Below are 12,092 nucleotides of genomic sequence, written 5' to 3'. Positions count from 1 at the left end.
ATTCCTGACTCTACCTGTACCTGAGTGTCACTAGCACAGAGTGTGGGAGTCCCTGCATCCTCCTCACTAATTCCTGACTCTAAGTCCCTGTACCTGAGCGTCACTAGCACAGAGTGTGGGAATCCCTGCATCCTCCTCAGTAATTCCTGACTCTAAGTCCCTGTACCTGAGCGTCACTAGCACAGAGTGTGGGAGTCCCTGCATCCTCCTCAGTAATTCCTGACTCTAAGTCCCTGTACCTGAGCATCACTAGCACAGAGTGTGGGAGTCCCTGCATCCTCCTCACTAATTCCTGACTCTACCTGTACCTGAGTGTCACTAGCACAGAGTGTGGGAGTCCCTGCATCCTCCTCACTAATTCCTGACTCTAAGTCCCTGTACCTGAGCATCACTAGCACAGAGTGTGGGAGTCCCTGCATCCTCCTCACTAATTCCTGACTCTACCTGTACCTGAGCGTCACTAGCACAGAGTGTGGGAGTCCCTGCATCCTCCTCACTAATTCCTGACTCTAAGTCCCTGTACCTGAGCGTCACTAGCACAGAGTGTGGGAGTCCCTGCATCCTCCTCACTAATTCCTGACTCTACCTGTACCTGAGTGTCACTAGCACAGAGTGTGGGAGTCCCTGCATCCTCCTCAGTAATTCCTGACTCTACCTGTACCTGAGCGTCACTAGCACAGAGTGTGGGAGTCCCTGCATCCTCCTCACTAATTCCTGACTCTAAGTCCCTGTACCTGAGCGTCACTAGCACAGAGTGTGGGAGTCCCTGCATCCTCCTCACTAATTCCTGACTCTACCTGTACCTGAGTGTCACTAGCACAGAGTGTGGGAGTCTCTGCATCCTCCTCACTAATTCCTGACTCTACCTGTACCTGAGTGTCACTAGCACAGAGTGTGGGAGTCCCTGCATCCTCCTCACTAATTCCTGACTCTAAGTCCCTGTACCTGAGCGTCACTAGCACAGAGTGTGGGAATCCCTGCATCCTCCTCAGTAATTCCTGACTCTAAGTCCCTGTACCTGAGCGTCACTAGCACAGAGTGTGGGAGTCCCTGCATCCTCCTCAGTAATTCCTGACTCTAAGTCCCTGTACCTGAGCATCACTAGCACAGAGTGTGGGAGTCCCTGCATCCTCCTCACTAATTCCTGACTCTACCTGTACCTGAGTGTCACTAGCACAGAGTGTGGGAGTCCCTGCATCCTCCTCACTAATTCCTGACTCTAAGTCCCTGTACCTGAGCATCACTAGCACAGAGTGTGGGAGTCCCTGCATCCTCCTCACTAATTCCTGACTCTACCTGTACCTGAGCGTCACTAGCACAGAGTGTGGGAGTCCCTGCATCCTCCTCACTAATTCCTGACTCTAAGTCCCTGTACCTGAGCGTCACTAGCACAGAGTGTGGGAGTCCCTGCATCCTCCTCACTAATTCCTGACTCTACCTGTACCTGAGTGTCACTAGCACAGAGTGTGGGAGTCCCTGCATCCTCCTCAGTAATTCCTGACTCTACCTGTACCTGAGCGTCACTAGCACAGAGTGTGGGAGTCCCTGCATCCTCCTCAGTAATTCCTGACTCTAAGTCCCTGTACCTGAGCATCACTAGCACAGAGTGTGGGAGTCCCTGCATCCTCCTCAGTAATTCCTGACTCTACCTGTACCTGAGTGTCACTAGCACAGAGTGTGGGAATCCCTGCATCCTCCTCAGTAATTCCTGACTCTAAGTCCCTGTACCTGAGCGTCACTAGCACAGAGTGTGGGAGTCCCTGCATCCTCCTTAGTAATTCCTGACTCTACCTGTACCTGAGTGTCACTAGCACAGAGTGTGGGAGTCCCTGCATCCTCCTCAGTAATTCCTGACTCTACCTGTACCTGAGCATCACTAGCACAGAGTGTGGGAGTCCCTGCATCCTCCTCAGTAATTCCTGACTCTACCTGTACCTGAGTGTCACTAGCACAGAGTGTGGGAGTCCCTGTACCTGAGTGTCACTAGCACAGAGTGTGGGAGTCCCTGCATCCTCCTCACTAATTCCTGACTCTACCTGTACCTGAGTGTCACTAGCACAGAGTGTGGGAGTCCCTGCATCCTCCTCAGTAATTCCTGACGCTAAGTCCCTGTACCTGAGTGTCACTAGCACAGAGTGTGGGAGTCCCTGCATCCTCCTCACTAATTCCTGACTAAGTCTCTGTACCTGAACGTCACTAGCACAGAGTGTGGGAGTCCCTGCATCCTCCTCACTAATTCCTGACTCTAAGTCTCTGTACCTGAGTGTCACTAGCACAGAGTGTGGGAGTCCCTGCATTCTCCTCAGTAATTCCTGACTCTACCTGTACCTGAGTGTCACTAGCACAGAGTGTGGGAGTCCCTGCATCCTCCTCACTCATTCCTGACTCTAAGTCTCTGTACCTGAGTGTCACTAGCACAGAGTGTGGGAGTCCCTGCATCCTCCTCACTAATTCCTGACTCTAAGTCCCTGTACCTGAGCGTCACTGGCACAGAGTGTGGGAGTCCCTGCATCCTCCTCACTAATTCCTGACTCTACGTCCCTGTACCTGAGCGTCACTAGCACAGAGTGTGGGAGTCCCTGCATCCGAGCATCACTAGCACAGAGTGTGGGAGTCCCTGCATCCTCCTCAGTAATTCCTGACTAAGTCTCTGTACCTGAGCGTCACTGGCACAGAGTGTGGGAGTCCCTGCAACCTCCTCAGTAATTCCTGACTAAGTCTCTGTACCTGAGCATCACTAGCACAGAGTGTGGGAGTCCCTGCATCCTCCTCAGTAATTCCTGACTCTAAGTCTCTGTACCTGAGCGTCACTAGCACAGAGTGTGAGAGTCCCTGCATCCTCCTCAGTAATTCTTGACTCTAAGTCTCTGTACCTGAGCGTCACTAGCACAGAGTGTGAGAGTCCCTGCATCCGAGCATCACTAGCACAGAGTGTGGGAGTCCCTGCATCCTCCTCAGTAATTCCTGACTCTAAGTCTCTGTACCTGAGCGTCACTAGCACAGAGTGTGGGAGTCCCTGCATCCTCCTCAGTAATTCCTGACTCTAAGTCTCTCTACCTGAGTGTCACTAGCACAGAGTGTGGGAGTCCCTGCATCCGAGCATCACTAGCACAGAGTGTGGGAGTCCCTGCATCCTCCTCAGTAATTCTGACTCTAAGTCCCTGTACCTGAGCGTCACTAGCACAGAGTGTGGGAGTCCCTGCATCCTCCTCAGTAATTCCTGACTAAGTCTCTGTACCTGAGCGTCACTAGCACAGAGTGTGGGAGTCCCTGCATCCTCCTCAGTAATTCCTGACTAAGTCTCTGTACCTGAGCGTCACTGGCACAGAGTGTGGGAGTCCCTGCATCCTCCTCAGTAATTCCTGACTAAGTCTCTGTACCTGAGCATCACTAGCACAGAGTGTGGGAGTCCCTGCATCCTCCTCAGTAATTCCTGACTCTAAGTCTCTGTACCTGAGCGTCACTAGCACAGAGTGTGGGAGTCCCTGCATCCTCCTCAGTAATTCCTGACTCTAAGTCTCTGTACCTGAGCGTCACTGGCACAGAGTGTGGGAGTCCCTGCATCCTCCTCAGTAATTCCTGACTAAGTCTCTGTACCTGAGCGTCACTAGCACAGAGTGTGGGAATCCCTGCATCCTCCTCAGTAATTCCTGACTCTAAGTCTCTGTACCTGAGCGTCACTAGCACAGAGTGTGGGAGTCCCTGCATCCTCCTCAGTAATTCCTGACTCTAAGTCTCTGTACCTGAGTGTCACTAGCACAGAGTGTGGGAATCCCTGCATCCTCCTCAGTAATTCCTGACTCTACCTGTACCTGAGCGTCACTAGCACAGAGTGTGGGAATCCCTGCATCCTCCTCAGTAATTCCTGACTCTACCTGTACCTGAGCATCACTAGCACAGAGTGTGGGAGTCCCTGCATCCTCCTCAGTAATTCCTGACTCTACCTGTACCTGAGCATCACTAGCACAGAGTGTGGGAGTCCCTGCATCCTCCTCACTAATTCCTGACTCTACCTGTACCTGAGTGTCACTAGCACAGAGTGTGGGAGTCCCTGCATCCTCCTCAGTAATTCCTGACTCTACGTCCCTGTACCTGAGCATCACTAGCACAGAGTGTGGGAGTCCCTGTACCTGAGCGTCACTAGCACAGAGTGTGGGAGTCCCTGCATCCTCCTCAGTAATTCCTGACTCTACCTGTACCTGAGTGTCACTAGCACAGAGTGTGCGAGTCCCTGTACCTGAGCGTCACTAGCACAGAGTGTGGGAGTCCCTGCATCCTCCTCACTAATTCCTGACTCTACCTGTACCTGAGCGTCACTAGCACAGAGTGTGGGAGTCCCTGCATCCTCCTCACTAATTCCTGACTCTACCTGTACCTGAGCGTCACTAGCACAGAGTGTGGGAGTCCCTGCATCCTCCTCAGTAATTCCTGACTCTACGTCCCTGTACCTGAGCATCACTAGCACAGAGTGTGGGGAGTCCCTGTACCTGAGCGTCACTAGCACAGAGTGTGGGAGTCCCTGCATCCTCCTCAGTAATTCCTGACTCTACCTGTACCTGAGTGTCACTAGCACAGAGTGTGTGAGTCCCTGTACCTGAGCGTCACTAGCACAGAGTGTGGGAGTCCCTGCATCCTCCTCACTAATTCCTGACTCTACCTGTACCTGAGCGTCACTAGCACAGAGTGTGGGAGTCCCTGCATCCTCCTCACTAATTCCTGACTCTACCTGTACCTGAGCGTCACTAGCACAGAGTGTGGGAGTCCCTGCATCCTCCTCAGTAATTCCTGACTCTAAGTATCTGTACCTGAGTGTCACTAGCACAGAGTGTGGGAGTCCCTGCATCCTCCTCAGTAATTCCTGACTCTAAGTCCCTGTACCTGAGTGTCACTAGCACATAAGAAAACAGGCATAAGAACATAAGAAAATTCCATACTGGGTCAGACCAAGGGTCCATCAAGCCCAGCATCCTGTTTCCAACAGTGGCCAATCCAGGTCATAAGAACCTGGCAGGATCCGAAGCACTAAGAAGATCCCATGCTACTGATGCAATTAATAGCAGTGGCTATTTTCTAAGTCAACTTAATTAATAGCCATTAATAGACTTCTTCTCCAAGAACTTATCCAATCCTTTTTTAAACACAGCTACACTAACTGCACTAACCACATCCTCTGGCAACAAATTCCAGAGCTTTATTGTGCGTTGAGTAAAAAAAGAACTTTCTCTGATTAGTTTTAAATGTGCCACATGCTAACCTCATGGAGTGCCCCCTAGTCTTTCTACTATCCGAAAGAGTAAATAACCGATTCACATCTACCCGTTCTAGACCTCTCATGATTTTAAACACCTCTATCATAACCCCCCTCAGCCGTCTCTTCTCCAATGGTAACATGGAATAGACTTAGTTTTTGGGTATTTGCCAGGTCCTGGATTGGCCACTGTTGGAATCAGGATGCTGGGCTTGATGGACCCTTGGTCTGACCCAGTATGGCATTTTCTTATGTTCTTATGTTCTTAAGCTGAACAGCCCTAACCTCTTTAGTCTTTCCTCATAGGGGAGTTGTTCCATTCCCCTTATCATTTTGGTTGCCCTTCTCTGAACCTTCTCCATCGCAATTATATCTTTTTTGAGATGCAGCGACCAGAATTGTACACAGTATTCAAGGTGTGGTCTCACCATGGAGCGATACAGAGGGATTATGACATTTTCCGTTCTATTAACCATTCCCTACCTAATAATTCCTAACATTCTGTTTGCTTTTTTGACTGCCGCTGTACACTGAGCCGACGATTTTAAAGTATTATCCACTATGATGCCTAGATCTTTTTCCTGGGTGGTAGCTCCTAATATGGAACCTAACATCGTGTAACTACAGCAAGGGTTGTTTTTCCCTATATGCAACACCTTGCACTTGTCCACATTAAATTTCATCTGCCATTTGGATGCCCAATCTTCCAGTCTTGCAAGGTCCTCCTGCAATTTATCGCAACCTGCTTGTGAATTAACTACTCTGAATAAATTTGTGTCAACTGCAAATTTGATAACCCCACTCGTCGTATTCCTTTCCAGATCATTTATAAATATATTGAAAAGCACCGGTCCAAGTACAGATCCCTGAGGCACTCCACTGTTTACCCTTTTTCACTGAGAAAATTGCCCATTTAATCCTACTCTCTGTTTCCTGTCTTTTAGACAGTTTGTAATCCACAAAAGGACATCGCCACCTATCCCATGACTTTTTACTTTTCCTAGAAGCCTCTCATGAGGGACTTTGTCAAACGCCTTTAGAAAATCCAAATACACTACATCTACCGGTTCACCTTTATCTACATCTTTATTAGCTCCTTCAAAAAAGTGAAGCAGATGCTTCGGATATATTTTAAAAAGGTTTTACTGTGAGTTTTTGCCTCTACAGCCAACTTCTTTTCAAATTCTTTCTTAGCCTGTCTTATCAATGTCTTACATTTAACTTGCCAATGTTTATGCTTTATCCTATTTTCTTCTGTTGGATCCTTCTTCCAATTTTTGAATGAAGATCTTTTGGCTAAAATAGCTTCTTTCACCTCCCCTTTTAACCATGCCGGTAATCGTTTTGCCTTCTTTCCACCTTTCTTAATGTGTGGAATACATCTGGACTGTGCTTCTAGAATGGTATTTTTTAACAATGACCACGCCTCTTGCACATCTTTTACTTTTGTAGCTGCTCCTTTTTAGTTTTTTTTCTATTTTTCTCATTTTATCAAAGTTTCCCTTTTGAAAGTTTATCGCTAAAGTCATGGATTTACTTACTGCCCCCCTTCCAGTCATTAAATCAAATTTGATCATATTATGATCACTATTGCCAAGCGGCCCCACCACGATTACTGCTCTCACTAAATCCTTTTCTCCACTGAGAATTAGATCTAAAATTGCTCCCTCTCTCGTCGGTTCCTGAACCAATTGCTCCATAAAAATGTCATTTATTCCATCCAGGAACGTTATCTCTCTAGCGTGACCCGATGATACATTTACCCAGTCAATATTGGGGTAATTGAAATCTATCAATCAAAATGGATGGGAACTTATAACTACATTTTAAATAGCCTAGATGAAGGTGTCAGCAAGCCAACCGAAACCAACTGATCTTCTCTATCATCCACCTTCATTTAGGCTATTTAAAATGTACTTATACGTTCCCATCCATTTTGATTGATAGATTCCAGCTTGGGTAACTTTTTTGACTCCATTGATTGGTAATTGAAATCTCCCATTATTAGTGCACTGGGGAAGGAAGTTACTCAAATTATGGTACTCAAGAAGTGATTAACATGCCCCAGGCTTGTAAGCAACTCTCCATCTCCCCTAGGGCTGATAAAGGTGCAAACATAAGAGTTAAGTCTTTGCTATTTGAGAGGAAATCATCTCTGTTTTCATGTTTTAAACAGGAGTTCCCGTACCTGTGAATGACTAGCGCCTACTTTAGGAATCCCTGTACCCAAGACTGTGGTATAAGCAGATTCTAGAAGTCCCTGTACCCATGTGTCACTAGCAAAGGTCATTACCGTGTCCCAGCTGGTGGTGTGTGTCTCTCTCTCAGAGACATTGAGCCTCCAGAGTCTACCATGCTCTTCATGCTCCGTGTGTGACTCGTCATGCGTCTCTCCATGTTCCATGTGTGACTCGTCATGCGTCTCTCCATGTTCCGTGTGTGACTCGTCATGCGTCTCTCCATGCTCTTCATGCTTCTCCGTTCCTCCTAGCTTCAGTGTTTCCATGATGACGCCCAGCTCTGTAACAAAGCAAGAGGTGACTTGGACTTGCAATTAGCTGTTGACTTAAGCTCTAAGTTGCCCAGATGCCCCTGTTCTCGCTCAGCTGGTAGGTCCTAGTTCTGTTTCTTTCTTTAGTAATAAGTTTAGAGTGATCAGATAGGTATCAGATAAGGAGAATGTGCAATTATTTAACCCTTACCAGGGTTGGTGCCTTCTGGATGAGCTGTTACATGGTCACCTGCTCTCTCTCTCAATGAGGTAGAGTGTATCCTAGTTACTTGCATCTAAAGCCCAGGTATTCTGGTCACCTTGCATCAGATTGTTAATAAGTTGATGCAGCAATGTACTTAAAACATCATTGTTAGATCCCCAGATTGGAAGAACTCCCTCTCGGTTCAGGTTTCTTTCCCTTAGATCTTACATTAATCACTTTCATCTTTGGACTGGAATTGTGTGAATGACTTGCTGCTGCTGCTGCTGGTAAAGTCCTTTCTCCATCCTGATCCTTCTTGTCCTAAAGGCAGCATTTGATGATGCTCTCGATCATACTTTGGGTAACTATTTATTTATTTATTTCAAACTTTTCTATACCGTCGCTCAGTAATGCACCATCACAACGGTTTACATTTCGGCATGAAATAGGTTTGGTTTGGTTTCTAAGTTATCCATGCGGTGCCAATATTTTACAGTTACATAGTTCAATAATATACTCTAGATGAGAATTGGGTTGGGGTAACTATTTATATGATTTTGGGATAATCATATACATGTATACTGTTTTAATTTAATATTTAATTATAGGTAAAAATAATAAAATTGTCAATTCTACCTTTTATGGTGACTTTCAGCTGCTCTCACTGTGAAATGCTTTTTTGAAGAGTTTTAATTCTTTCATTAGTCTTAGTTCAAGAGGTAATGAGTTCCGTAATAATGGTCCTGCCAAGGATAGTGCTCTCTCTCTCTTGGGTCAACTTTGCTGTTCTGACTGAGGTTATGGTTAGTAGAGCTTTATTGGCTGATCTGAGATTTCTTTGAGGGACATGTAATCATATGGCAGTGTTTAGCCAGTCGGCATTTTCGTCATTTATTAGCTTATGAATTGTGCATAGTGTTTTGAATTGGACTCTTTGTTCTATTGGGAGCCAGTGTAGATCTGCAAGTGTCTGGGTGATATGATCTCTTCTGCCTTTCCCAGTAAGTATTCTGGCAGCCAAGTTCTGTAGTAGTTGCAGTGGCCTGATTGTGGTGTATGGTAATCCTAGGAAAAGTGTGTTACAGTAGTCCGTGCTAGCAAATATTAATGTTTGTAGTACTGTACGAAAGTGTTCCTGATTTAATAAGGGTTTTAGTCTTCTAAGGACCACTAGTTTTGCGTAGCCTTCTCTTGTTTTTATTGATATGTGTTGTTTAATGCTGATTTCCGTGTCTATAATTACTCCTAGGTTTCTAGGCTCAGCAGGGATGGCATTTGCTTGGTTAGAGTCTTATCTGAAAAGCCGCACTCAGCAGGTCTCTTTGGATGGGTTCTTATCTTGACCAACTGCAATAACTCATGGGGTTTCCTGAGGCTCCATACTGTCACCCCTGATGCTGTAACCTGTGCATGTTACCACTGACGTGTACGTAACCCTTAACCAATGATGTGAAATTGTTTCTTGCCCTAGGGGAAGATGCTGCTCTAATGTTACAAGAGCTAAGTAGCATGTCAGCAAGCAAGCTGCGATGCAACCCGTCTAAGACAGATCATGAATGCAGGGAAGGAGTCATCACTGGCTCTACATGGCCTTGTGATCTTTGGGAAGGAAGTTCTTCCAATAAAGGATGGGTAGAGACCTTGGGGGTAACATTAGACTGTGGCTTGGCATTAAATCTGCATATTTTTGCAGCTGTTCAGAATATCTGGCAATGCTTATGGATCTTTCAGTCACCTAGCCAGATTTCAGCCCTTCCGGTGAGAACGTGAGACTTGGCTTTTTTATTTTTTTTTATTAATCATGCCTGATGGCTTTTCATTACTGCTTTTTTATTTCTTTGTTTTACTTCTATTCCTGATGTTGATTTTGACATCCCAGCTGCAGTACCTTCTAGAAGCAGGGAGATCCTGGATTATCTGGAAGGAGAACAGCTCTGTCGGCTGGTAACAGAACCCACCTGGGAGGGGGCGATACTGGGACCTGGTGCGGGGACAGCGTTTCTGAGGCTGTAGTGGATGATCATCTGGGAGCCAGTGACCACCGGATGGTGCGGTTCAATATTAGGATGCAAGAGATGAAGGTTCATTGTAAGGCGAGGGACCTAGGCTTCAGGAGAAGTAACTTTCAAGCAGCTCAAGGAGTCGTTAACTGGATGGGAAAATCTAGGGGAGGTGGAAGGGCAGGGGGGCAAAACTAATGAGATATCATAAGGGCAACTGATATTTTTGTTAGGAAAGTAGATAAAGAGGAAAAAGAGGCTGCTCTTGTTTTCTAAAGAAGCAGCTGAAAAGGTAAGTGAGGAAAGGTGAGCGTTCATAAACTACAATGTGTTCAAGGCTGAGAGGAAAGGGACAGGTAATGGGCAGTATATGTATAGATTAATATTGTAACATTCTCTACATTTTATATTTATGTTTTTTTAACACTGTGTAATTGTGTTATATTTTCTTGATCTTAGAAATTTAGATAAGTGGTATATAATTTTTTTTAAACGAACTCCCCCCTCCCAAGGGAGAGAAGGGGTAAAGAGCGTTTATTGAACTACAGCAGAGAAAGAATAAAGAGGACAATGCAGCTATGAAATATGAGCCGCCAGCCCAGGAAACACAGAATGAGACTGGCAAGGTTGCCAGACCCCTTACTATGAAGGTGCTTAAATGACCATTGAATAGATGAGTCAGAGACTCAGGGAGGGGAATTTGCAATTCACACATCCCTGGACTACTATTAGAAACTTGCAGGAAATACCACTTTAAATCATACAGAACTATGACTGGAAAAGTCCTACACTGGAGAATTCTGAATGAGAGAGGGATTTGTGAGAGAAATGTATTGAAAAAACAGTCCTAGGAAGCAAACAGGTTCTCACCCTAACGAGGGGAGTCAGACCCTTGGGTTCTCAGAAGAAAAAGCCAGGCAGGATGGAAGGGTGCGCACATATTCTCTTCCCTAGGTCCTGTGTGGGTCTTGGCCTTTTGGCTAAGAGAAGGTGAACTATTGAGGCTGGGTAATGGTGAATGACTGGCCATGATCTTAGTGGCACTAAAAGCTGAGACTGCAAAGGGCCTGAATCCCTGAACACTAAACAAGCCATGTGTCTAGTCGAGCTGTAAATCCAAGCCAAGAAAAGCCCTCCTACCAAGGGCAGATCTGGAGGTGGAGTTGTCCCCCAGGAGGAAGAGGACCCCAGTGGCAGATCAGGAGGTGACCCTTGTTCTTCCTTGAGCAAGGGGACCCCAGTGGCAGACTGAGTGGTCCTACAAGAGAGCATGGATCCCAGTGGCAGATCATGCAGTCCCCCAGTAGGGTGTGGATCCCAGTGGCAGATCATGCAGTCCCCCAGGAGGGTGTGGACCCCAGCAACAGATGGAAGGCAGAGTCAGCTTCCCAGGAGGGCATGAACCCCAGCGTTGGCACGAATCTTTCAACAGAGCAGAAGAGGCACAGAGGAGATGGCAGTGGTTTAGATACAATGGACCCCTCCAGCCCAACACTGTCCATCAGCCCTATTGCAGCTTTTCACATGGGTGAGACATGGGGAAGAAAAGAGAGAGGATAATAACAACACTTGATTAAGTGGGAACTCAAAAGGTCCCTTCTATTCTATATGGTGGTATACTGTGGGGACCAACAACCCCAAATTTCCAAATATTAAATGTTCTTGCTACCTTGTAAAAATGTATATGGTTGTGTGGCCTGAGACTATTAACCACGAGTAGATACGAGTGCTGTTTGACATCCTATTAGTGATGTACATAGTCATATAGAAATGTATCTACCTTATAAATGGGCTCTGACCGACGGCCCCGCAAATGCGCAGTAGAGAGCAGCTCTACCGCGCATGTGCGGGTGAGCACGTCGGTCAGAGCCGTGCATGCCCGAAAAAAAAAATGGCGATGGGGCCGCAGGAACGGGAGGAGCAGTAGCGGCGGCAGCAGCGACGAAAAAATGGCCGTGGGGCCGCAGGAGCGGTGGCGGCCGCGAAGCAGGAGTGGGAGGAGCAGGAGCGGCGGCAGCCGCGATGACGAGCAGGAGCAGGAGGAGAAGCAGCGGCGCCGCACGCGCGCGCGGGGGAGTGACAGCCCCCCGAGATCTGCCGGCAGGAGCGGGAGGAGAAGCAGCGGTGCCGCGCGCGTGCGGGAGTGAC

At 47.1% G+C, this 12,092-nt stretch overlaps 1 protein-coding gene across 1 annotated transcript in view; it reads right to left on the bottom strand.

The window, feature by feature from the left end:
* Nucleotides 1–7,763, bottom strand: part of LOC115082190 (zinc transporter ZIP4-like) — a 72,267-nt gene extending 64,504 nt beyond the window's left edge. Inside the window, 1 exon segment of the mRNA XM_029586441.1 lies at nt 7,542–7,763. Within this exon segment, the coding sequence (XP_029442301.1) occupies nt 7,542–7,754 (213 nt within the window). The 5' untranslated portion in view covers nt 7,755–7,763.
* Between the last annotated feature and the right edge of the window lie 4,329 nt (nt 7,764–12,092).

Source organism: Rhinatrema bivittatum, unplaced genomic scaffold (genome assembly GCF_901001135.1).
Source record: "Rhinatrema bivittatum unplaced genomic scaffold, aRhiBiv1.1, whole genome shotgun sequence".
Classification (NCBI taxonomy): domain Eukaryota; kingdom Metazoa; phylum Chordata; class Amphibia; order Gymnophiona; family Rhinatrematidae; genus Rhinatrema; species Rhinatrema bivittatum.
This window is presented reverse-complemented; position numbering and strand designations above follow the sequence as displayed.